This window comes from Lycorma delicatula, chromosome 1 (genome assembly GCF_047948215.1).
Source record: "Lycorma delicatula isolate Av1 chromosome 1, ASM4794821v1, whole genome shotgun sequence".
Classification (NCBI taxonomy): Eukaryota; Metazoa; Arthropoda; class Insecta; order Hemiptera; family Fulgoridae; genus Lycorma; species Lycorma delicatula.
Genome location: NC_134455.1, coordinates 373655703 through 373679488, shown reverse-complemented (window position 1 = coordinate 373679488; position 23786 = coordinate 373655703). Strand labels below are relative to the sequence as shown.

General features: G+C 32.4%; 1 protein-coding gene across 1 annotated transcript in view; it reads left to right on the top strand.

Annotated features, from left to right (window-relative positions):
- The window catches only part of Lerp (lysosomal enzyme receptor protein), a 313317-nt gene that overhangs the window by 262227 nt on the left and 27304 nt on the right, over positions 1-23786 (top strand). Inside the window, exon 21 of the mRNA XM_075355029.1 lies at positions 17387-17504. Coding sequence (XP_075211144.1) covers positions 17387-17504 — 118 coding nt within the window. The remainder of the gene's footprint in view (positions 1-17386; positions 17505-23786) is intronic.

The following is a 23786-nucleotide window of genomic DNA, read 5'->3' as shown; positions in this document are numbered from 1 at the left end:
TTCGCGAATAAATCTATATTTTTTCAGTCGTAATTTTTCACTGTCACAATTGAAATATGATCGGTTAGATGATGTAATATTTTTGTTGCCATTATACATCTGGTAGAAATTTAATTCATTCATTAGACAGTTTAGTGAAGGCCTTTGGAAAAGTTATCGGAGCGTTGTACACGGGTATTGCGAGCATATTTTCCTGCGTTAATGAAATTAATTTAAATTATAATTTCCCACGTTTTTCAAAATGTTGTAACTTTATTCAAAATCTGAAGCAGGATTTCGGGAAGTACTGTCAAAGAGTAATTTGGGGTTTTAGATCAAGCATTAGTTCAATTTACTTTAAGACTTATCCGATAGACTATCTATATTATTTAGTATCTTCCCGACTACTTTATTCAATTGTAGCCAGATCTTATAAAGAAAATTTAAGAAAAATAGAGTCACCTAAATGGTATTTGCAGAAGTGAAGAAGATATTTGATAATCTACAGTGGAGTAAACGTTTTCTGAAGTATGTGAAATGAAATATAGGGATAGAAGTGTTATATAAAAACAGTACAAGAATCGGGTAGACGTTTTTAAGTCTCTGCTTCAGAAACAAGCGAGATAAGGGTTTATTAAATTATATTAAGATTGGGTTTATTTAAATTTATATCTTCATTTTTTTTTTTGTTTTTCGGTTTATGTATAGAACCAGCCCAGTACAAGTATTTAAGAAAAAAAAATTGAGTGTGGAACACCTAAGAGAAGATAAAATAAAGGCGATAGAATTTTGTGGTGACCTTTTTTTTTAATGAATTAAAATAAATATCTAAACGGCACGGATTTATTGCCGCGAGAGAATTTCTGTTTGATAATAAATAATAAGAACAAAGTAAACCTAATGTGATAGAAAGGAAGATAAAATAAATAGTGAAATATTAAGATACAATGAGTTATACTAGAAGTTGCAGAAGTTTTTTATTTAGGTGTTAAAATCGCAAAGATGGACGAAGTAATCTGTGAAAATAAGATTGGCACGAGAAAGAAAAGGACTTCGTTTCTTGTGCAGAAAAGAAGTCTGTTGATGTAAAATATAGATCAAACAATTTGAAAGAAATTTTTAAAAATAGTATGGAGTGTATTACTTAACGGTACTGAATTGTGGAAAAGCAGAAAAAAATGTAGTTTGAAGCATAGTGAATCTTATTCCAGAAATAATTGTAAACCGTCATCTTTTCGAGTTTTTAACATGATAATAAAGATTAGAAGGTGTTGATTCGAAATTAAGAGGTATTAAGACCAATGAATAGAAAAGGAAAAATGTGTGCAGACGAAGTAGATCGATGGGCTGCATATTTAGGTCTCCAAGATTTACTTATTTTAGAATTAGAAATTAGAGGGTTGTAAAGAGACTTCTATATAAGACGAAGAATATTGATGTATGCAGAAACGAATAATTGAGGGTATTGGACGCCACAAATGCATTGAGATCAAAAAAATTGAATCGAGATAAAAAAAAAACAATGGAGATATCATCAAACCAGTCAGAGATTTGATAAACCCCTCCCCCCCAAAAAAAAAATAAATAAATAGACTGTAACGGCCAGTACGTCAGATTTTTTGTACTGCAAAGTTTTCGTGGAATTGGATTAATTCGATCATCGCTAGGATTCGGTGTATTAATTTTGTACTGTATTTATTCCATGATTTGTCATGCAACTTTAGTATTCCGATTAGAAGTAATCTCTAAGTAAAAAGCTATATGTTTCGGTGAATAGGGGAAATGATTAAGAAAATCAGGAAACATTCATCTGCATATTATTAATTAGTAGAAACTTTAGTCCGCTGAAAAAGTTTTCCCAAGAACTGATATTTCTTATTAGTTGTCGTTTACTGTAACCACTGCGTAAAAAGGTTGCAGTCGATTTTTTTGTTGTTATCGAGATGTTTTTTATTCCATATAACAGTTTCCCTTTCTGATACATATTTTATTGCGAAATATTGGAATTTAAAGATTTAATAAGTATAAGCAATTACACATTTATTTTGGTTAAATAAACTCATTTGTGAAGGCGTTCAGAGCAATCTAAAATTAAGGTCAAAATAATACCAGAAAGAAAAAATTAAATAAATTGGGAGTTTAGACTTATGCTATGGTGGCGACGTAGATGTGATCACAGTAAAATCCTTAGATCCCAAGGAGGTTTTGACCAAAATGTTGATCTCCTAGCCAGCGTTTCATGTGAGCAAAGAGGTGAAAATCGGATGGAAGTCCGGGCTGTATGGTGGGTAATCAAACACTTCCCAACGAAAACGCTGCAGGAGCTTCTTTGTTACAGCTGCAGTGTGCGGCCGAGCATTGTATTGTCATGGAGAAAGACAATGGCTGATGATAACATTCATCTCCGCTTATTCTGAATCGCCCTTCGTAGACGTTGAAGATTCACGCAGTATGATGCTGCAGTGATGGTCGTGCCAAGTTCCATGAATTTCACCAAGAGAACTTCAGTCAGGTTCCAGAACACAGTAGCCGTGCACTTTCTGTTGGAGAAGGTTCGCTTGAACTTCTTTGGTTTACTGGGAGAGTGAGAATGCATCCACTGTTTGGATTGTTCTTTTGTTACTTCAGTTTCGAAATGGACCCATGTCTCGTCCGCTGTCACAATTTTGTTCAAAAATTCTTCTCCTTCATTGTGGTAGCGCTGGAGAAACGTTAGGGAGACGTCCATTCTCATTGTTTTGTGATGGTCGGACAGCATCTTGGGAACCCATCTCTCACACAGTTTGCGGTACTGAAGTCTTTCACTCAGGATAGTGTAGAGAGCTGACCTTGAAATTTCAGGAAACGAATCGCCCGATACAGAAATTGTTAACCGACGATTTTCTCGAATTGCCTCATCCACTCGCTCAACGAGATCATCGGTTGGCACTAGCATCCTTCCCTGACCGCCTGCATCATGACCATCTGTACGTCCTGCTTTAAAGTTCCTGCACCATTGTCACACTTTTCTGTCACTCATTGAAGTTTCACCGTACACTTTACTTATTCGTCGATGAATTTCAACTGCATTACACCCCTCAGCCTTAAGAAATCGAATTACCGCACGGACTTCACACTTGGCGGGAGATGCTATTGTTACGCAGCTAGCACGTAGCTGTTCAGAACTAAACGAAGTGACGAGGCGTGATTGAAGGCCATAGTAGTGATGCTGCGCAACATATATCCGCAAAGGTACATCCGATTTTTGCGCGGGTTTTTATTTCGCGACCGATCGGACCTTGAAAAAAATAACTCTCGTATATGCAGTTTTTATCTTTTATATTTATACATTGGATTTTCTAATTTAACTTAAAAACCGAGACATTATGTATGTCTTTTTACAACCTTCTAAAGTTTTTTTTTTTTGGATAAAAGAAGATTTTTCTTTTTTGTAGCTTTCCTTCATTTTTCGTACATTTTTATAGGATTAAAAAAAATACTTTATTGCGTGTAATTAATGTAACAATAGTTATTTTTTATTTCTTCCTGTCAATTCTTTCTACTAGTCTTTTGTTTCTTATTGTGACTGCTTCTACAATAGTATTATTTTATAATGTAGAAATGTGTATATGCATTCCATACATTAAAATATGAAACGATGAAGCAGAATTATACAAATTGGTTATAAAGAAGTTATTTTTTCTATAACTTTTACTGAACATGTATCAAATTTTCCCGGTATATGTAACATTTTTCCGGCGTTTCATTTTATTCGAAAACCGAATCAAACTGGTGTTACGATATTTAACTTTGCTTAGCGATAAATCTTTTGTTTTACTTTTTAACCTTTACATTTTTTTAAAATATATTATTAGGCGGTGTGTAAAGTAATAAATCGAAGGAAACGTATGGATGGAAGGAAGGAAGGAAGGAAGGATAAAACCGAGGGTAAATCTGGGAAGGATATCCGGACCCGTTTAGCTAACAGATGTGTCGCCACGTGGCACGCACGACCAGGTGAGATGGCAGAGCCGTATTACAGTGGTTACCATCTGTCTTTGATTCTGTACCCTCCTCTTTTGTACCTTCCTCAAGCAGCTGCCTTCCTTACTAGCCTTTTACAACAACAGAATTAGACCGATTTATCTAGAAAGAAATCCCCATTTAGATGCACTGATTTCATTTATCTCCAGACTCTACATAAAAACATAAATATCGTTTTTTTTTTAATGATAGTTGTGTAATTTGTTACTGTAATTTTTTTATATGCAATCGGTAAGTAAGGTTGTGATAATTCTAATTTGGTCCGGCTCGGTTAAAATGTTAATTTGTTCTTGGATTGTAATCATTGAGTACAGCTCGGCAAACTAGAATGTAACAAAACTATTATTTATATATTTCTTTTAATTTATTATTAATGAATAATTTATAGTAAAGTATCTTAGCGACAGAAGATTTTGAAAATAGTACTTTTTTAATAATGGTCTCTTAATTATTTTTAATTAAATATATATATATATATATATGATGTTAAAGAACAATTTAGATTCGGAGTAACAGTACAAGGTGAAAAGATAAAGATGCTACGATTTGCTGATGATATAGTAATTCTAGCCGAGAGTAAAAAGGATTTAGAAGAAACAATGAACGGCATGGATGAAGTCCTACGCAAGAACTATCGCATGAAAATAAACAAGACAAAACAAAAGTTATGAAATGTAGTAGAAATAACAAAGATGGACCACTGAATGTGAAAATAGGAGGAGAAAAGATTATGGAGGTAGAAGAATTTTGTTATTTGGGAAGTAAAATTACTAAAGATGGACGAAGCAGGAGCGATATAAAATGCCGAATAGCCCAAGCTAAACGAGCCTTCAGTAAGAAATATAATTTGTTTACATCAAAAATTAATTTAAATCTCAGGAAAAGATTTTTGAAAGTATATGTTTGGAATGTCGCTTTATATGGAAGTGAAACTTGGACGATCGGAATATCTGAGAAGAAAAGATTAGAAGCTTTTGAAATGTGGTGCTATAGGAGAATGTTAAAAATCAGATGGGTGGATAAAGTGACAAATGAAGAGGTATTGCGGCAAATAGATGAAGAAAGAAGCATTTGGAAAAATATAGTTAAAAGAAGAGACAGACTTATAGGCCACATACTAAGGCATCCTGGAATAGTCGCTTTAATATTGGAAGGTCAGGTAGAAGGAAAAAGTTGTGTAGGCAGGCCACGTTTGGAGTATGTAAAACAAATTGTTGGGGATGTAGGATGTAGAGGGTATACTGAAATGAAACGACTAGCACTAGATAGGGAATCTTGGAGAGCTGCATCAAACCAGTCAAATGACTGAAGACAAAAAAAAAATATATATATATATTTATATTTACATATTCTAAATTTATTTAGAATTTATGTTTTGCATGAATTTATTTCCTAGAATTAAATGCATGCAAAACATATTTAAAAAAAAGATAAACCAGAACTGTTAAAAAAACTTGTCCATTCAAAAATGAATCGGTAATTTTTCCAGCTTCATCTTTCATCTCTTATCATGCAGTTCAAATATCTTATATGGTTATCTTATAACCATATAAGTTTAAGAAAAGTTACCAGAAACATTTATAAGAATACAAGCGTGACAAACAGAAATTTGTTATATATAGATCATATAAAAAATAGAAATGCATGTTTATAAAAATGGAATTATACGAGTATTAAAAATTAATAGTAATGCATTTAAATGTCTTAACCGTGAGTAATTCACATAATAAAAAATTAATGAAAGCGTAATAAATAACAGACTAAAATTCGATCATGGTAGCCTAAATCACAGGCATTATAAATGTAATTAAAAAGTTTATGTTTAGATGTTTCCTTTATATACTTCTTAGTCAATTTTAACGTTATTTACATCGTTTTTTCTTTTAGAAACTGGAAACTGAATCTCAGAACAGATTTCTCAATTGATGGGATTGTTTTTTTTAAATCACATTTAAATAAGCTCACTGTAATTAATCGAAATAAAAACAATTACAACATTTACAGTCGATAAACGACTGGGAGAAGACGGTTGATTGTTTCCTTTAAGAAAAAGATTTTTAATATCGATTAATTACCCCACTGATTCCCAAACTGTGCTCCACGGCCTTTTCACAGGGACGCCGCGAAATATTGTAAAAACTTCATTATTAATCGAACCAAGAAGACATTTATAATATCAATTTAATGTTAATAAAGTAAATAAATAAGATGCACGAGTTTTATTTATTTTTACCTCTTACTTACGAGTAGTCATACTTTTACTTAGGGTAGGGCGCCATTGAAAAATTTTAATTGTAAAAGGCTGCTGGGACTCGGAAAAGTTTGGGAACCACTGAGTTACCAGATGAAGTAGCGATCGCTATGAAAATACTCATGTGAATAATATAAGAAAATTTAACTGTAGTAAGATGATTATTTAAAAAATTATAATTTTAATATATATTTCTTCAAAATCACTCGGTTCACAGATATTACACGGCTTGTTAAAAAAATATCTTGTTCACGGAACATTAACTGCAGTGTTGTAACGGTGGAATAATTAAAAAAGGGATAAAATATCTAATTAATAACGATCAGGAAAGAATGAAAGGTGTAAAATTCCACGAAATTGTTGATGGAAACTCAAAATTTGTGAAAATGAGAATTATCACCGTATCTCGGAGTAGGTATTTCTGTCGATCGGCGAAAGAAAATCACCATTTATTGACTGATCATTTATTACAGGAAGGAAGAATTTGCTGAAGTATTTTTATGGATGACCGTTACTTCGGTTTGATTTTATTTTTGATTGTTCTTAGCTCGCATTGTGCTGATCTATGTAACGTAAAATGTATAATAATAATTTTCATTTACACCGTTCTAGTTCTCATTTCTGTAATTTTAAGGTACAGATCACGAAAACGGTATCATTAATGGGAAAACGAATATAACTATTGTTGTTGATTTAGAGCACTTAATACCGCTCAGGATGTAGCAAATCTATAATTTGCGATATCTGGAGAACAAAGAATCCGATTTAGGTGCGTTAATAAAAGGTTCGTAACAAAATATTGAGTTTTTTTTTTAGATTTCTTCCCCAGACGATAAAAATATCCCCTGTAGAATGATATTTTGATAGAGGTTGAAAATATCAAAGCATGAAAAATGCAATTTGATTTTTGGTCAAATTTTCTTTTAAATTGGAAGTTAGGAAATTGGAAACTGTTAAATAAATATATTTATTTTTAAATTAATACCTAAACCAAGAAATAAATTTTAAAACTAAACCAGAATCGGTTCCCATTTTAAACGACTAAGAAACAACCTTTCTATAATTATGTTGTACGGGAATATTCGTTATTTCTTTGTGTTCATTTTTAAAAGGGACAAAAAAATACATCCTCTTCATACTAGTTAACATCGATCGAACATATTCTTCTCCGATGTTCCGAACCGGCAATGGATAACTTCAAATTTGAGTTTTTGCCTGCGTTCGTGATCTTTAGTGTTTGTCAATGATATACAAAACGTCCGCAGGGATTCGATATTTCGGTGTGGACGTGAATTTTTCAAATGTTCTTGCTCATTCATTTTGTTTTTTCGTGTTAAAAGTTCGGCGTGGTCGTGGCTTAATTAATATACAACAGAAACATTTACTTGATAGCTCATAAATATTCTGGTATTTAACGCAAACGATTAAAATTATAATAGTTTTATTATTTTTTTCGGGTATCACTGAACTACACTCTTTGGAACAAATGTCTGCAGTACTTAAATCCTGAGCACCTTTCTTTAAGTAAGATGTTATAATTCTTTTTGTATGATTTTTTTTTAATTGTTTTTTTTTTAGGAAATAAATTATTTACTTAGAATGTAAAACTATATTTTAAAAACGCGATCTTAATATGTACGAAGAGGCAGAAGTACGATTTGTTCTTTAGTAAACCACTCTTCGTTTAAACAACTTTCCTTTTGTACTAAAAGCAACGATTTGTTTGAGCTACGCACCATAGACCGGAAATACGTCCCGATGCAATGGTTGAACAGATGCCCCGCCATGTGACATGTGAACGAATATTACACACCGACATCCAGTTCGTTTATATTATCTACTTCATAAACAGGAGACCATTTCCTGCAAAACAAAAAAAAAATAAATAAATAAAAATTACTTTCCTTATTAAGGGGTTTAACCCCGGTGGATTTATAAATCTTTAGCGAGATATGTTTATTTTTATAGTTCTAAGTAGATAGTTTCTGTTATAAATACTAATTGATATGAAAATTACCCAGCATTTCATTATATTTTCATTTTATTTACAAATAATTTGCTAAAGAAAATGTCTTATTAATTGGTTGAGGTTTACAACGATTTTTTTAATAAAAATTAAAATCAGACGTTTTCTCGGAAGAAATCCTGCATACTCAAAATCATATACGTGGTATAAACATGAATGTGTGAGTTAATTTTTGACGAAATTAAGGTAAGTTATAAGATTATAACTTTCATTAAAACTTTCATTTTATAAGATTAATTCTTAAATAAAATTAGGCATTTCTGTAAAAGCAAATAAAATTAAATATTTCAAAATTAAGAAAAGAAGCTTTAGTTATATAAAATAATTTTCTATATTTCCCTTTATAAAAAGTTTCACTTGGAAAAATTAATTTTTAAAAACTATTAATTAATCATTTATGATTACGATTGAATTATATAATCATTTATGATTATAAGTTTTAAGTTTTACGATTAAAGTTTTGATGTGAATGAACTAGAGTCGTGCAATAATATATTAAATATAACAAAAAATGCTTATTCTATTATAATTGTTGTTACCAAAGGAAAACAAACAACTATCACTTTATGAGATTGATCGATAGGAGGGTATATTTTAATGTCCGGTAAAATAAATGACTTAATTTATAAGAAGCTTTCTTGATCACGGAAAGGCACACGAATTCGCAAACGTTCGAAGAAAAGAGTTGGGGGTTACAAGCAGTACATTTTTAACTTTAATGAACTCTTAACTGTAAATTTTTATCGATTCAAAGCTCTTAATTAATACCAGTTCAATAAATTTAAAAAAAATTGAATATTTGCTTACGGTAATAGAAATGTTTAAATTCTGTTGTAGAAATCTGTTTAAATGTTACAGATTAAACGTTTTTTATCTGTAGGCTATTCATACACGTATTTGTAACAGTGTAGTGTTAGACTGTACAAGCCGCTCGCTTCGCTCTCCCGATCGTCTAGCCTGAATCCCGGGGCCCCGGTCCATCGGTCTAGGCGAACCCCAAAGCTGACTCAGGGGCTCTCGGGAACACGGGACCCACCCAAGGGCCGCATAACTCGCTTCGCTCTCCGTTCCAGTCTAGCCTAAGGGCTCCGTCCTTGATCCCCGCAGTGTTCGTTACCCGCATGGTTGTGAGAATAATACTGATAAAGTGTGTATTTATAAAGCCTGAATAAACCTGAAGAAGAAACTAAATAATAAAAGACAGAATAGACACATATTTGTTGTTATCATCGCCCGGGTACGATATTTATTCTACAAAAACTGGATAGTTAAAGATTAATTAAAAAAAAAAAAATTAAAAACCCCCGACACGCAAAAATACATCTTAAAATTAAAAAGCCTTTTACCATGTGAAAAGCGAAATAACAACACACAGGACCTCAGTTTGTGGCTTAAAACTTTCCTTGGGATAAAACGGCTTTATCCTGCAAATTTGAAAGTAATCGGTCAGTTGGTTCTCGCGTGATGCCAGAATAAACAATCAAACATTCGGCTTTGTATATAAGATACAATAAATTTTGAGATTTTGTTCTCGCATTTTAAGTGAAATAAAAGTTCACTTTACAGTTTGTTATTTAACAGGTACTGTTTCAGTCGGGATAGTCGTAGCCTATCGTTTCTTACGTAAAAATGTTTATTATGCATTGCTCTTTAACATATTGTTAATTTGTGACGTGATGTGTAAGAAAAAATAGATCGTTACGCTTGGAACATTGCTAAATTAAATTGTTTATGTTTAGCGGTTGAAAAGTTAAGGGTTATCATATTTTATCACTGTAAACTGTGTATAATTTTTATATATAAAATCTAATATTGTCTCTTGTTTTATTTTTAATCCGTTTTTCTTATTAATTTACTCAGTCATAATTTGTTGTATATTTTCCTGGTAATTTATTTTATCTTCATTCCAACTTAAAAAAATTCTGACGATAAACAACTTCTTGAATAAACCACCAGTTGACCTCTTAGTTTGGTTTTCCCCAGAAGATTCAGTTAAGTCTTATTTGTTCGACAAATGTAAATAAAATTATTAAATGTGATTCACTATCATACCCGCTCATTTATGCGACGGTAATTACTACATCTTATTAAATTGAAAAGACCGATACTATCCTTAACATGTATGGTACGGTATTACCGTAACATGTTAAATGATGGCTGTGAAATTGAATAAAAAATACGTCACTAACAATTTGAAACTTTTCTTTATGAATTATTATTTCATTAACCGTTCTACAATGAAGTCCGTAAGCCGGAACGTCTCTGTTGTTATAAGAGGCTCGAATAAATTTTTCCGCAGTCAAGATTCTTTCTCGGAAAAAATTACAGAAACTGAATTTCACAAGGATTTTCATATTCCTATAAGAACAGTAATCGTTCTATTAAAACTTACTGCGCGTGGAAAGCTAAGACTGCCAAGGTAAATGATATTAAACCTTTTTTTAGGCACCGACTAAACTTTCTGATGAACGTTTAATAACGTTGATGTACGATTATAACCGCTTGCACGTATTTTTCTGTCATTTAATGGTGAACTGTGCTTCTCAGTAGGTAATTGTTGACTCAGTACACGTGAATTAAATAAATAAAGTCATGCTGGATTTTAATTTACTCTTGAACAGAAATTTAACTTAGGGTTTTAAGGTGTTTTAACCCAAATGTGTTATAGAAACAACCAGCGGAATCTTAGTGACAGTTTTTCAATCGATTATTTGTTTGTCACGATTCTTTTTGTTCAGGAAGAGAATTAATATTTTGAGGAAAATTGGGACGTAATTTTATTTTAATAGATTAGAATGGCTTAACGTTTTCTTAATTCTAGAGAGTTCTCCTATTTGATTCGTACTGTACACAATAAGAAATATTTTGGTCGATTCGATAATCTGATTGCAAAATTTTACTGATATATACGAACGTAAAAAAAAAAATCACTTATTATTGAACTTCATGTTTCAGAGTCTTTTTCTATGTCTGCAATTTTTCTGAAAAAAGAACAGAAACTGTTTTTTTTTTTTTTTTCAGTTTAGTGACAAATGTGTTGTTCATTCTACCTACAACCGGATTTTTGCGTTTCATTTACGCTTTAGTAGATAGAACAACGCATCTGTACAATACAAGCGATACAAAAATAACCTTTCTAAAAAAATTATAAATTAAACATGCGATTTTAACATCGCACTACTTCAGAATGGAGACCGGTGAAGATTTCTTTTTTCGAATCGAAGCGTACCTTGACAAGAGTAATGGTAACAGTCTCCGTTGTTAAAATTTGTAGTGCTGGTATTAGACTTTAAAGAACAAAATGCTTGTTTTGGAATGATATTAACGAAAATATCACATTTATTAAAGTTATTAATTTCTAATCTATGTTTCTTTCTCATTCAAAATTTAATTAGAATGATGTGAAGTAAAAACTAAAACAGTACGCGGTGTGTATATGTACTAGATACATATACACACAAATTGACTGTACTAATGTACTTAGGACGTACATTAGTACAGTCAATTTGTATTTTTTTTGAAAATCCTTACCTACCGATTGATATTTTTTCCATATGTTAGGGGTGATGAAGGAAGCTTAACTCCAGATTTTTAACATTCCCCTCCCATAGATTTTTGAAAAACTCAAAAAAGTTTTGAAATGCGTTTTTCTCTGAATCTGTGCATTTTAGAGAAAAGTTTTACAAACAAAAAATGTAGAGGACATTTTCCTCTATAATTAATGTCTTTGAAGTTATGCCGTATAATTTGAAATTGAAATACTAGGTGGCGCTGAAGTTGTAAAAAACTTGTTTATTCGGTTTCTTCACCGGAAAAAATTGTTTTTCGTCTGTATTGCATTTGGAAAAGTTGTTAATCTCAAAAAACCAGACAACTTTTATTTAAAAAGTTTTCTTGTACGACTTACCGTTTTGGAGCTGTAGCTTGTGAAAGTGTGAAAATGTGAATTGGGCACTTGTTCAAAACCGGTATCAATCGGTAGGTAAGGATTTTCAAATACAGCCTATTTTGATGAAAAATTGCCGGTACTATAAGGTGTCTATTATCGGTTCGTCGGCCACATTATAAATTGTTTGTAACCAGTGACGGCTAAAATGAGTAAGGGTGCTGCTCCGGGAAATTTTTTCTAGTCTCTTTCAAAGCCACGGTTAAAGTTCTCTGTAAAATAAAAGAACCGAAAAAAAAATGAATGAAATAGAATATCTGGAAGCATAATAAGTTAATTCTATACTTTATTACATTCAAGAATATGATACACTATTTTTAATCACAACATACTCGGAGTAAAAAGAAAACTACCTCCACCAGCACGTCAGGGTCGGCACTTCGGGAACGACAGTGCTCTCTCTCCCTCGCAGCCTCGCGTGCAGGTTTCTATGTGCGCATGTGCACAACAACGAAACACCACTCCGCTGGAACTGTGAAGCGCACAGTTCCGTAGAAAGATTTTTGTAACATTTTCATTAACTGGGGGTTGGCTACTGACGTTAAGGTTAAGGATTATATATTTTACAAGTATAAAAAAAGAATTAAAGAAAAAAGGACTCGTTATATTAAATGTTATCGATAATATCAAGTGGAAATAGGGGGTGCTGCAGTTCCACAGTGCCAATACGCGAGCCGCCACTTTTTGTAATACAAATAGGTGATTTCATTTACCTGTATTCTTCTCAGTGACCGTAATAATATTACAAGAGACAAAAATATTTGTTCAATCATGTCGTGTTTGTAAAAAAAGGTTATTTATCCATTAATGAAATTTCTTCCGAATTTTAACCGAGTACTCGTCAGCTTAGAACGTTTTTCATCTTAAACAAAATAGTGAATTTTATTAACTAGATGATTTTATTAACTGTTCTCAGAAAAGACATTAATTTTTAGCTTTAATAATGCTGTATAGTAATCCTTACTTAGCGAATCTTCAATAATAGGTGATAATTAATTTTTTAATTTTTTTAATTTTAATAATGCATTTGCGTAAAATTGTTCGCATTTCAGCAGGAATCGGTCAAATCAGTGGTTGAAAATATTACCGCGAATGCTAATTATTAAGTTAATGATTAAAATGTAATATCAAAAATTTTATAATCTAGATTAAAAAAAAAATTTACTTCTAATAATACAAGTTCGTGTTCATTAATATATATTCCTTATTTCGGTAATATTCTGTGCATGCGTTTGATTCTGTTAAAATACAGACATATTGTGTTACAGTTCATTCTTATAAAATTATAGATAGAAGTTGCCGGGTAATTTTGTGATTACGAATAAGAATTTTCCCGTTTGAAGAAAAACTTTTTCAAAGAACAACTTAGGTTCAATGAACCGTTATATATATTTGAGTATAAAATGAATATTTCTGTATTTTGTAATATGTACGTTTGTGGGTTTTTCTGTCCTGCTTCTTATAAAAGAACCTGTTCTTAATGTAACCGGTTTTTTAAAGAAATAAAAATCTCGTAACCTTTATTTGCTATCAGTTATTTACTATTATCGGAATTCCCATATTAACGCATTAAAAAATTATTTTTAAATACATCTATATTTGTTTATTTATTTTTATACTTAAGAAAAGGAATTCGATGCAATTTATGATTGTTAAACCTGTTAAAATATTAGGTAAAGCTTCTTTTTACAAGATGTTTATTTCGGTTTTGGTTGAATATATTATTATCTAACATACGTTTTTTTAAAAATATAAGTACAAATATTCTACTTTCCTTTAGATTACTTAATCTTAAGATGGTGGTGTTTTCTCATGTTCTTATAAACTGTTTTATTTGGAAGTTAAAACCGATTGAATTCTTTAGTACACAAATGGAAATAAATTGAGAATTTCAAAGTTGTAATTTCTTTCCTATTTACCTTGGTTATTAAAAAATTAGTAAATTTAAGAAAAAATTACAGCTTTAGTTTTTTCATGATAACATTTTTCTCAAAAATTTTCATTTACAATTTATTTTCGATAAACTAAAAATGTAACGTTTCTTTTTAGAATTTTTACGAGTATGCTAGTTTTAAATACGAATATTTAAACATTTATTTATTTCAGCGACTAAGGTGAACCGCCCGATTACAGTCACTTAAGAGAGATAAATTTTTTAGCTTATGAAAAATGTCAAACCTGACCGAGATCCAAAAAAAAGAACTTTCTGGATGAAAGACAGAAATGCTACCACTCCACCATAGAGGTCGGAAAATAAAGCGATAAAATGTATGGGATCTATATAGTTACAATTTAACCTATTATTAGTTGTTTTTTTTATATCATTATGTCAATAAATATATATATATATATATGTGTGTGTGTGTGTGCGGTAACTTAAAACTTGATATGGACTCATTGACTTCTCAAAGAGTATGTAAAAATGTCAGTCTACTTTCTGTGTCTTTTATATCCTTTATTTTTAGGATTATATTAATAAAATTTAATGTTTGTTGTGACTTATGTTGTTAGATTTAACGAACGACCTCTACCTCCAGTAAGAGAAGGTTGTAATTTGGATAACTTAAAAATAAATAAAAAATATGGTGAATTTCATTGCCATTCAAAAGTTCATTTTAACTGCTGTATTTGTGAAAAAGCATGAAGTAAACAACATATTTAATTAAATTTATTAAGTATCAAAATTCCTACATAGTATTTTATTTGTAATTTAAAAATAATTAATATTAACCAATTAAATAAAAGGTGGCTTTATTTCAAAAATATATTATTAATAAATATTTATTCATCAAAATTGTCTCATAAAAAACTATCAAAAAATTTATATTCATTTTTTGTCAAGGTGCATTCTATTGAGTACTTTTAACATTGCTTTATCATGAGCACATTGTTGGCTATAACTTGGTCTGGTTTTTTGTTGTAAAGTAATTAAATAGGAATCAAATTAAGAGTAATTTAAATGCTATAAGCTTAATTATAATTTATTTTTATGTAGGAACCTCTGTTTTCAAGAAAGTCTTGAGAGTAGAGTTAAGAACAGATATGCAAAAGGGTGGGATTTCAAATGTTATATTTTTTATGGATTTTTCATAAAAAGGTTCTTCATATTTTTTATAAGCTTTTATTTAACTTGCTTTAGTTATAATCAAATCTTCCAACTGCTATTTCTTTTGATCTATCGTATGAAAATCAATGAAATTTGGTACATGTATGTAACTTTGATGTGTAAAAATAAATATTTTTACTTTTTAGTCTTAATAAACAAACAATAATATTCAGATATAAATATTATTAAGAATATTTTTTTGGATGTAAAAAGTTTATTGCTCATTAAGACTAAAAAGTAAAAAATACAAAAATATATTTGATAACATAAAAAATTATTTTCTAAAAAAAGATTTTATTTAACTAATATTAATATTAACATTAATAAATAAAGGAAACAAATTAGAAAAACTCTCTAAAAAGTAAAAAAATAAGAATTAAATCAAATTGAGAATTTTAAACAAAAAAATATAATATATTAACAAATATAAAAATGCACTGAAAAGTAAAAAAAATAAATTATATAAATATCTAATAAATAACCAGTAAATAAATGTAATGATTATTAAATTTTAAAATTAAAAGTAATGAAAATATTTAGTTAAATAAAAGCGTAACACAGTTTTTATAACAAAAATTTAATTTTTATTTTTAATCTTATTAACCCTTAAAGGTCATCTCGGTGCAAATTTGAACCATCAAAGAATTAAAACTTGAGTTATTTTATTACAATAAATAAAGTATATATATATATATATATATACTAAACAACCTCATTAAACAAAAAATATATATTTTAAAATACAGCAAATGTCTATAAATACTTATTCGAAAACATTGTTATAAAGACTGCGCCACGCTTTTATTTAACTAAATATTTTCATTACTTTTAATTTTAAAATTTAATAATTATTACATTTATTTATTGATTATTTATTAGATATTTATATAATTTTTTTTTTGCTTTTCAGTGCATTTTTATATTTGTAAATATATTATATTTTTTTGTTTAAAATTCTCAATTTGATTTAATTCTTATTTTTTACTTTTTAGTGCGTTTTTCTAATTTGTTTCCTTTTTTTTATTAATGTTAATATTAATATTAGTTAAATAAAAGCTTTTTTAAAAAAATAATTTGTTATATGTAATCAAATATATTTTTGTAATTTTTTTTGTTTTTTTTTTGTATTTTTTGTTGATAAACACTAAACTTTGGGTATGATTGGAAAAGATGAAAATTTTGCCTTCCCTAAAATGATAAATATCTTTTGATTGTGCTGTGATCACCTGAAAGAATAAGTTAAACTATATGTCTACTCCAGATTTTTCCTTTATATCTTTTATTTCATCTGGATTATATTAATGTAGTACTATGTAGAAAATCTTGGAGAGCTGCATCAAACCAGTTAAATGGCTGAAGACAAAAGAAAATATTAACATAATGTTTGTAGTAATGTTTATTGTGATGTTTATGTTTATTGTTTTATTTAATGAACGAACTCTTAGTAAGAGTGGTTTTCTGTAATTTTGGTATAATTAAAAAAGCAGTCTTTATGAAAACGTTCTCAAAAAAAAAAAAAATAGTAACTTTATTCAGAACCTCCCTTAAGTATTGTATAGGGAGTTGGTTTACACGCATTTACAATCATGTATAATTTTTAGCAAGTGCCTAATGCATGTAAACCCAAATACAAATACTTTTTCACATCAGTAAACTCATTAAATTTGTGGCAAAAAAACTAACTATTTTAACTTTAAATTGTTCATAATAGTTACAATTTTTTAACTTTGTATCCAGTTTATTCCTTAAAATTTTTAACTTGTTTCAGAACTAGGCTCTCATTGTTGCCCTCATTATTTTTAAGAGCCACATTTACTGCTCAGATTCCAAATAGATTCCAAGATTCCAAATAGATTCAAAGTAAACATACAATTCTAGTCAGTCAGTCAAGTATCAGTCAGTTAAGAGTAAAACTTTAAATCCAATTTTATTTATTTTTACTAAATGCATTAACTTGAATCTGTAATGTTCTAATAATTACTTTTTGAAAATTTATGAAACAAATGGAAACATGGTCCAGCAAAACATTATATTATTAATGTAATTTTTTTTCAGATGAGAACCTGCCTTATACCTTTAAAAGGATTTAATTTAACATGTGTTCAGCAAATGAATGAGAGAAAGGTCTTAGTTTCTGAGGAAATATCTTTTGGAAAAATTTTTTTTACATTGGGTCAGTTTTATATAATTAATACTTTTAGTGTAATGTTGTATCATTTTTAGAAAGATGTTAAAAAATAAATATATTATTTATTTAAAAAGTAAGACTTTTACACAATAATTATGATAAGAAATATTTAATTTATAGATTTATATAATTAACATTTTCTTTAATTTAATTTATGACTTTACTTACTTTTTATTCTGTCAGTACATACGGTAAGATTTTTCTTAACTATTACTTTTTTTATAAGGAAGCATCAATTGACTAGTTTGAATAGCAATGGAATTGCCTAGAAAAATCTGGTTTATCTAGATATATTTAATTTATTTTTGTAATAGCTGTTTGTTTAAAACAACTGTTAATTTGCTGCCACTTTGTTTGTTTATTTTTGTAGAGGTCTGCCATTGATTGGATCTTGTTTGTAAACAAACATCGTTAGTGCTTTGGAGTTTTTGTGTTTTGTGTTAATATCATGTCCGAGCAAAAAGACAGACGACAGGTTAGGCCCAGGCGGGATAAATCCAGTAAGGTTGTTGCTGAGGTCTGGTTTGATGATTCATCCTTTTCTTCTGGAGAGCAGGAGTCTCAGGCTTGTATGTCAGGGACATCTGTACAGGCTGGCATGAGTGTTTAATCTAAGATTTTGAGAGAATGGTAGGGAGTATCAGAAGCACAATTGTGCTCACTAGGGCATTTAATGAATGCTTTGATGAGTTTTTAAGGATTGTAGAAACTCTAGAACTGCTCAAGGAAAAATTATTCCTAAATTAAAGGAGCTTAAACCAACCATGACTGCGCTGGCAGAGGGGTATGAGCGGTTAGCTTCTAAGCCGGCTGAGACTCTGGAGGTTGTGGTGGGGGAGACTGTTCCTGTTTCAGTCCCGGCTCAACAGCTGGTTACAGTTCCTCAATGTAAACGATATGCAGATATTTTAAAGGAAAAGTGTGAGGCATGTTGATCTCTAAAACAACCGGAAGTGGTCTTCATAAATTTATGGGAAGGGGCAACTACTTAATCTAGCAAGGAGATGAACGTATTTCAGGTGGTCCTTAAACAAAAGAGATCGAGCTTAAAGATTCATAACATTAAGGAAACAAAAAAGAAGTTAGTTATCATTGTTGACAAGGAAACCATTAAGGTTATTTCTGAATCTCTAAAGGTCAGGTAAGTCTGATATGAAAGTCGACTGTAAGAACAAGAGGTGCCCAGGAATCATAGTTTATGTTATAGATCGGCAACTATCTGAGGATGAGTTGATGACTCTCATTAGAGAGAAGAATGCTCAGATGGATGATGCTTCTTTCAAGTCTGATTGTTGGTTATTGTTTAAATCGGAAGACGTGAGGCAGAACACTATCACGGTATCTTCAAGGTAAGTTATTCTATTTAACAGCTTCACTAAGGAGGGCAGGTTGTTTATAGACTTCTCTTCTAGTCAAGTTAAGGAATATTTAGATGTCCAGTGTTGTTTTAAGTACTGCAGGTTTGGTCACAGGGTTAAGTTCTGTAATTATCCTACAGTAAGTGCTCATTGTGGAAGTGAGGGCACAAGCGTGACAAGTGTCCTAAGACATCGGAAGATTCGACTTGAATTAATTGCAAGCACTCTCAAAAAGACCAGTAAAGTAAAGAATGTGGACACTATCTGAGAGCTGTTACAATGTATTATACCTCAATATTTAACGGTTAGATTTGGTCAGTTAAATGCACAGGGATGCCTACATTGTTACATGTTCTTCTGTTACAGCATCCACACATTGTATCTGATGAACTGTCAGGTTTTTCTTGTTGGAAGAGGTTTTATTTTGGTTCAGATATATATCTGCTGTTTTGTGCAGAAGAGAAGTTGATTGCATCTTCATTCGACAGCTCTCAAATAATCATCACGTTGTGGTCAATGTGGATGTTTTGAATTTGCACCTGTATGTTGCTAAGTCACTTTTGTGGCATAGGGGTTTCACCGATGATGGCAGTGGTGGCTTTTTTTCCCAGCATAATCTTCAGGTATTTAATGTACCCGGGGAGTTGCCCACTTACGCTGGTAATGTAGATGGCCGACGATCGTTTGGAGGAACGAACATCACCGTTACCGCTGGTAGGTATATCTCTGCCAATGTTTGTAATTAGAAGGTAGTTGATGATTACTCAAGCGATCATCGATTGGTTCTTTATGGGACTGCTGGGATTTGCGTGAATGCTACCAATGTAACGTTCCGGTTCAACAGGGTCTTTTTCTCCACAGGCATGCGGACTGGAAAAAAATTGTTAATTTTCTTTCGGCCAGGCTTCGAGTTTGAGATCAGAGTCTGGAGGTTCTGGATTTGGAGGACCTTGCAGTAAGTCTGTCGGCGGCCTTTATTGACGCCGCCGAAAACTCAATTTCCCGCAACTCTGGTCGAGAGAGGCTTTCTCCATGGTGAAGCAGAGAATTATCAGCTTTGAAACGGGCTGTCAGTTGTTTACGGAGAGATTCTCAAAATGAGGGAGATCTGGAACGGCGGACATATTTATGACTGAATACAGAGATCGTAGATCTCAATATTTTTAATATTTTTTAAGTTTGGGTGGCTAAGAGGGATTCCTGGCGTTCCTTTGTGTGTGAAGAGGGGAACAAGGATCCTGAGAAGTCGTCTATAGAGTACTGGAACACAAACGATGTAAGGACGTTCTTCTGTCTGCCCTCTCGACCTATCAGACCATGTCTGAGATATTACGAAAATTATTTGACGATTTACTGCCTGACGACAGTGAAGCTGGAGAAACCGCATACCATCTGCGGGTGCGGCGTGAGTTTTCTTAGTTTCGCGGTGATGCAGTGTCTTTGGAGATTATCGATGCTGAAGTGCGTCAAGCTATCTGCAGTTTAGCAAGAAGAAAGGCCCCAGACTCCGATGGAATAACTGCAGAGCTCCTTGCTCGCTCGGTTCGGGTTAGTGTGAAAGCAAACACACGCGTGTTTAACAAATTACTGTTTGGTGAATACTTCCCGGTATATTGGAAGAAGGGTATTGTTAAATTGTTGTTTAAAGGAGGCGACAAGGATCTCGTTGTTACTTCGTCGTATAGGCCCTTGCTGTTTCAGCTGATTTCGAAGTGCAGAGTTCTACGGTTCAAATCCTAGTAAAGGCAGTTACTTTTGTACGGATTTGAATACCAGATCGTTGATACCGGTGTTCTTTGGCAGTTGGGTATCAGTTAACCACACATCTCAGGAACGGTCAACCTGAGATTGTACAAGACTACACTTCATTTACATTCATACATATCATCCTCATTCATCCTCTGGAGTAATACCTTAAGGTGGTTCTGGAGGCCAAACAGTAAAAAGAGAGACCCTTGACGTTGCTGCCGGTTATTGGTAAGATCTTCGAAAAGGTTCTCAACCTGCGTATAAATGAGAGGCTGATCTCACAAAGCTCTTGACGAGAAATTGCAGTTGAAGAAGCACCTTAATTACCTCGCGGAGAAGGCCTGTCATGCCTTCTTTGGTATTCGACGAGTGGTCAATCCTGATTGAGGTTTTAATTTTAATACTATGAGTATTAATCATTGCCTGTATGAGGGCGTGTGCGAGGCAATTATGCTATATGCGGCGCCTGTTTGGGCGGAGAGGTTAAAATTAAAAAGCTATCGGGATATATTATTAAGAGCTCAACGCCTTATATTATTAACGGTAACGGGAGGTTACCGTACTATTTAACGGAAGGCAATCTCAGTGATTGTACGTGTGAAACCGATAGATTTTATTTGCGTCAGAAAAGCAGCAGCGTTATGTTGCTAAGAATTCAGGTGAATTGACTTCAGAAAAAATTCGCGAGATAGAATGGCTTTATGGCAGGGCAGATTGGATGAGGCAGTGGGTGGACGTTATACGCATGATCTCTTTCCAGACATTATTGGTTTGCGGGGCGCTCCTTGGATCCACCCTAACAAGTGTGTGACTGAATTTCTTTCTTGTCTTGGCGCCATCCGAGACAGACTCCGGCGATTTGGCCTGGTGGATTCGTGTGTGTGTCCAGATTATGAACAGCTAGATGATGCATACCATATAATTTACGAATGCGCGAAATACGAACTTTTGCGCACGGTGACAATTTGTCGGGTAGACATTAGATTTCCTTGAGAATTGGAAAAACCGGGCCTAATGGGTAATTATTGAAAATTACATCGGGTACCTGGCAAAAAAACGGATTGCCGAGGGAATTTAGGGCTCCGCTTGGTCTTTCCTGTGTCGTGGTTTTGTTGCTCTGGTGTTACAAGGTTTGAGATTTTTGTGGTATTTTATTTATTTAGTTTTATTTTTGAGTTCATTTTTTTTTTTTTTATATTATGTTATGGTTGCTATTTTGTTTTAACGAGGTCATTTCCTAGTAGTACACCAATAGGATATTCGCATCAGTGGCATCCTGTCAGAGGCAAAAACAAGGCTGAGAGATGCCTTTTGCCAGGTTTCTGAAGATGACCTCCGGTAAAGCCTATAAGGGCTAGATACAACGGGGATGGTGTGGCAACCAAGACTGTCACATGGAGGGTGTCTTTCCTTACGGGGTCAAGATGTGTGGAGGTAAAGTACATAAAATGCATCATTTACTGTAAAAAGTGATAATTATTGCTTCATAATATTTGGTTTAAACATTTTAATGACTCTGACACATGTAAAACATCTGAAGCACATTATTATCACTAGTCAGAGCTTTTTTCTGAGAGTAAGGATGTTTATTATATAGCCAGTCTCTAAAATCAATGGAATGAAAGTGTCGCTTGTAGAATTGAATATTATCAGCATCTTGATGAGATTAGCAAGCTGATATGCCGCTGCATGTTTGGGTATATGAAGAAGTCAGTGAAGAAAGGCATACGAAAACTATAATGGGATTATCCTCCTCTATGAATTATGAGACCTTGCCGTTGGTGAGGGGGCTTGAGTGCTCAGGGATACAGAGTAGCTGGACCGAAGGTGCAACCATATCGGAGAGGTATCTGTTGAGAGCCAGACTAAGGAATGATTACTGAAAGAGGGTAGCAGCTCTTTCAGTAGGTGTTAGGGGCGTGAGTCAGAATGACTTAAAAGGCCATATCAACATCACTCAGTCCTCTGAGTACTGCGCAGCTGAAAGCAATGGAAAACTACAGCTGTTTTTTTTCCAAGAAAATGTGGCTGGCTCTCTGCATTTTCACATAGCAATAATGGAGGCGCCTTTCTTGGTAAAATATTCCGGAGGTAAACTAGTCCCCCGTTCGGATCTCCGGGTGGGGACTACTAAGGAAGGGATCACCAGAAAATTAAAAAAATAACATTCTATGAGTAGGAGCGTGGAATGTTAGAAGCTTAAAAAAGGTTGTTGGTAGGCTAGAAAATTTAAAAAGGGAAATGGATAGGATAAATGTGGATATAGTAGGAATTAGTGAGATTCGGTGGGAAGAGGAAGGCGACTTTTGGTCAGGTGAGTTTAGAGTAATTAACTAAGCGTCAAATAATGGGCAGGCAGGAGTAGGTTTCGTGATGAACAAGAAGATAGGGAGGAGAGTGGAGTATTTCAAGACGCATAGCGATAGAATCATTGTAAGAAGGATAAAATCAAAACCTAAACCGACAACGATTGTTAACGTCTATATGCCTACAAGCGCCCATGATGATGATGAGGTAGAGTGTGTATACGAAGAGAATGATGAAGAAATTAAACACGTAAAAGGAGATGAAAATTTAATAATTGTTGGAGATTGGAATGGAAGCATTGGAAAAGGCAAGGAAGGAAATATAGTGGGTGAATACAGGCTGGGAAAAAGGAATGAAAGAGGGGACCGACTTATAGAGGTTTGCACGAAGTATAATTTAGTAATTGCCAACACCCAATTTAAAAATCATAATAGAAGAAAATACACTTGGAAAAAGCCAGGCGATACTGCAAGATATCAGATAGATTATATCATGGTTAAGCAAAGATTTAGAAATCAACTCGTTGACTGCAAAACTTACCCTGGAGCAGACATTGATAGCGACCATAATTTGGTGATAATGAAATGTAGATTGGGGTTTAAAAACCTGAAGAAAAGGTGTCAGATGAATCGGTGGAATTTAGAGAAGCTTGAGGAAGAGGAGGTAAAGAAGATTTTTGAGGTCTGAGTAAAGGTATTACTCAGTTCTATACTAAAGATACTTTACTATTCTTTACTTATTCTTTACTAAAGATACTCTTTAGTATCTGAGGTAAAGAAGAGGTCTGAGTAAAAAAGATAAGATAGAAAATGTAGAAGAAGAATGGGAGAATGTTAAAAAGGAAATTCTTAAA